Source organism: Elaeis guineensis, chromosome 5 (genome assembly GCF_000442705.2).
Source record: "Elaeis guineensis isolate ETL-2024a chromosome 5, EG11, whole genome shotgun sequence".
Taxonomy (NCBI): Eukaryota; Viridiplantae; Streptophyta; class Magnoliopsida; order Arecales; family Arecaceae; genus Elaeis; species Elaeis guineensis.
Genome location: NC_025997.2, coordinates 38407144 through 38410345, shown reverse-complemented (window position 1 = coordinate 38410345; position 3202 = coordinate 38407144). Strand labels below are relative to the sequence as shown.

General features: G+C 43.8%; 1 protein-coding gene across 1 annotated transcript; it reads left to right on the top strand.

Annotated features, from left to right (window-relative positions):
• Positions 1 to 1616: 1616 nt before the first annotated feature.
• On the top strand, positions 1617 to 3202 carry LOC105045360 (F-box protein At2g26160). Its single transcript, XM_010923611.4, has 2 exons — positions 1617 to 2833; positions 3011 to 3202. Exons 1-2 carry the CDS (start codon positions 1677 to 1679, stop codon positions 3042 to 3044), a joined length of 1191 nt encoding a protein of 396 aa, XP_010921913.1. The 5' UTR covers positions 1617 to 1676; the 3' UTR covers positions 3045 to 3202.

The following is a 3202-nucleotide window of genomic DNA, read 5'->3' as shown; positions in this document are numbered from 1 at the left end:
GTCATCCATCTTTTAAGGTACATCAAGATCTCTGACCAACTTTTTGGGATCCCTGCACTACCGTGCCAAGCCTTCTAACGTATCAACGAGTTCGACAGTCTAGTCGGATCTATTTCCAATGGCAACAAGTTTTATTTTTATTGCGAGGGAACGAAGATGTTTCAATCCCTCAAAATTCAAACCTCACTTTTTTTTTTTTTAGTATTCAAATCATATTTTTTTATTCTAATTTCAATAACAAGCCGGTGGGTCCACCTTAACTTTTATTTTAATTCATCTCAATTTTAATTTTGATTTTGATCTCAATCATCAACTAAATATATTCATTATTCTGACTCATCGGGGTTGGAACTCTCTAATGTGAAGAGGGATGCCAATCATTCAGATTAGTTCAATAGCCTACCAAAGGCGGTTACTATGACACTACAGTTGATTGCAAGTAGAGAAAGAGAACAAGATGTTTGGTGAAAAGACCAAAAAGTTAACAACGTCATATGGCGGCCACCGGTTGGATAGCCAGGCACGCACTCAGAGAGGAGAGAGAGAGGAACCAAAAGAGGACAAAGCAGGAAAGGATAAGTTCCCTGGCACCCTCCCTCCAAGGCATGCCAAGTGGTGTGGAGCCAGAAGAAAAAGAAAACTCTCCTTCAATAACACGGCATCCCCTCCCATTTTTGGTTATCCAGAAGGAATCTGGAGAGAAGCGACAACGGAAATTATCAGTGCATTAATAAATTTATCAAGATAGTAAGGAGTCTTTTGGTGAGATATATTGCAATTAAATTTCCTTTCAACCTATTCATTAGCTTGCCCAATTGTTATTTTTTTTAAGAGTTTCAGTGAGGTATATTTTCTAATTCCTATATCTTGTTGGTTAAGTGAATAATGATGTAATGGATGATCGGTTGCAATTCTCTAAATAAGAGGCACCCATAAAAAATGATTTTTTTTTTCTTATCAAGTTACATAAAATAAAATCTATGAATAGCTAGGCATACATAATTTCTTACATGTGCATGTAAACCTTGTAAGCACCAATAAGATGCATCCATCATCCATCAAACCCAAACACAAATATATACCAGATCGATGTTAAATACTTATATAGGATAAGAAAATCTAAATAATTTTTTTTGGATTAGGTTCTTTGGATGAAATGTTGGCATGTACATAATATGGATCACATGAAATCATCAACCCAACTTTATAATAGCAGTAAGTTCTATGAAATATCTAATTAGTAGATGAACCAAATCCAGCTGAACATGAACCAAATCCGATAGAACAGTCCAATAGTCACTCGCCAGTCGCCACATTACCATCTTGCATTCAAATAATTTGAGATGAAACAATAGAGGATTTGGACTGGTCCACTGGATCTGATCCATACAATTATTAAGGTGGGGAGAGAACCATAGAGAAAGGCGCCGCACCTGGTACACTCGGCATCTTGGCAAAGAGACCCGAAAATGATAGCTCACGTCCACCTCGAGAAACCTGGGGCAGAGCCAAACCGGTTTCCAAGCAAGATAGATTTCGACCAAATCCCCACCACCTCTTCTTTCCCATCCCTATCTTTTTCCCAGCCACTCACTCGGTGCCACTATATATCACCCAAGCAATAATCCACTGGCTGTAGAGGAAAATAATAACTCTACCAAAACCACACCAACACAATGAAGAAGAAACCTCACTTGCTGCACCAAGACATGAAAGAGCTCATGATACTGGACTGGTCCATGCTTTGCACCGACCTCATACAAGAGATCGCCGTCTTCCTCCTCGCCGGCGACGTCGTCGACTACATCGGCCTCCGCTCGGTGTGCAAAGCGTGGCGCTCGGCGACCGCAGACCCCCGAAACCCCACCTTCCATGTCCCTCCCCCTCGCTCCTGGATCATGCTCTGCTCCGACGGCGACGCCGCCGACTCCCGCCACTTCCTCCACCTCTCCACCGGTAAGTCCCTCCGCCTCCGCCTCCCCGAGCTCGACCACCATAAGATCATCGGCTGCGCCGATGGCCTCCTGGTCCTCCAAGACAAAGCCACCACCGCCGTCCGTCTCCTGAACCCCTTCACCAAGTCTCTCACGCATCTCCCTCCCCTGGCGATGCTGGTCGAAGGCGAATTGGATCACGTGCAGGTCACGAGCGCCGCCGTCACTTTCTCCTCCTTTTCGGGTCTCTCCACCGTGATGCTCTCCTTCTACCATTTGCAGCGACTGGCTTTCGCTAATGTCGGCGATGGCGAGTGGGTGATCACGGATCGTCTGCAGAATTTCCATTTCACCAGCACTTTGTGCTACGAAGGACGATTCTACGCCACGGATTACAATGGATCGATCGCCGTCTGCGACATCGGCCCGCCGCCTACCGTGACGCCTATACTGATCCAATCTTTTGACCTTCATGTGATGAACTCCTATCTGGTGGAGTCCGCCGGCGATCTTTTGCTGGTCCGGAGGTACTACAGCTCTGCCATCTCCGGTGGTTTCGTCGACACGAGCAAATTTGAGGTTTTTAAGGTCGATCTAAGCGGATGGTTACCGAAGCTGGTTCCGATGAAGAGCTTGGGTGATCGTGCTCTGTTCTTGGCTCAGAATCGGACTCTATCGGTCTCTGCGAGGGATTTTCCGGGAATTAGAGGGAATTCTATCTATTTTGGTGTTTGCTCTCTTCAGGATTCGGCTGGTGTTTTCCATTTGGAGGATGGAAGCTTTGAGTCCCTCTCTTACCACCAAGGTTTGATACATGGAGGAAAGGCGGGAAAGGAGCTCTTATGCCGCCCTTTTAGTCTTTTTGACCACCTCCTCTGCTACTGCGAGCATAAAGATTGGTATGTCCAACCTTCTTCTTATATCTTTCCGTGCTAACTTTTATTTACTTTTAATTGTTCTGTCTCCTATTCATACATTTGTCTTTTTGCTATTGAATCCAATGTCATATATAAATAATTTTTTTTAAAAAAAATTACAGTATATCAACTTACTAGGATCTTGTTTGGTCATTGCAGGTCAAAGGGAGTGATGTATTCTGGCTTCTGCTAATTAGTGCTTGGAATGTGCTTAATGTTTCAAGGGAACACTAATTTGCTTGAGTGGTTGTACAGTATGACTATGACCTGTGTGAAGTATAGCAGAGAGTCTTGTAAAGTTGCCTTGTTATAAACTTACAGAAATACTCAAGTATATACCAGTTTTTAAAA

Excerpts from the sequence above, each read along its gene's own strand:
- LOC105045360 (XM_010923611.4), top strand. The coding sequence starts at position 1,677 with ATGAAGAAGAAACCTCACTTGCTGCACCAAGACATGAAAGAGCTCATG. Across the intron at positions 2,834-3,010 it reads TACTGCGAGCATAAAGATTG|GTCAAAGGGAGTGATGTATT; the intron begins GTATGTCCAACC and ends TGGTCATTGCAG.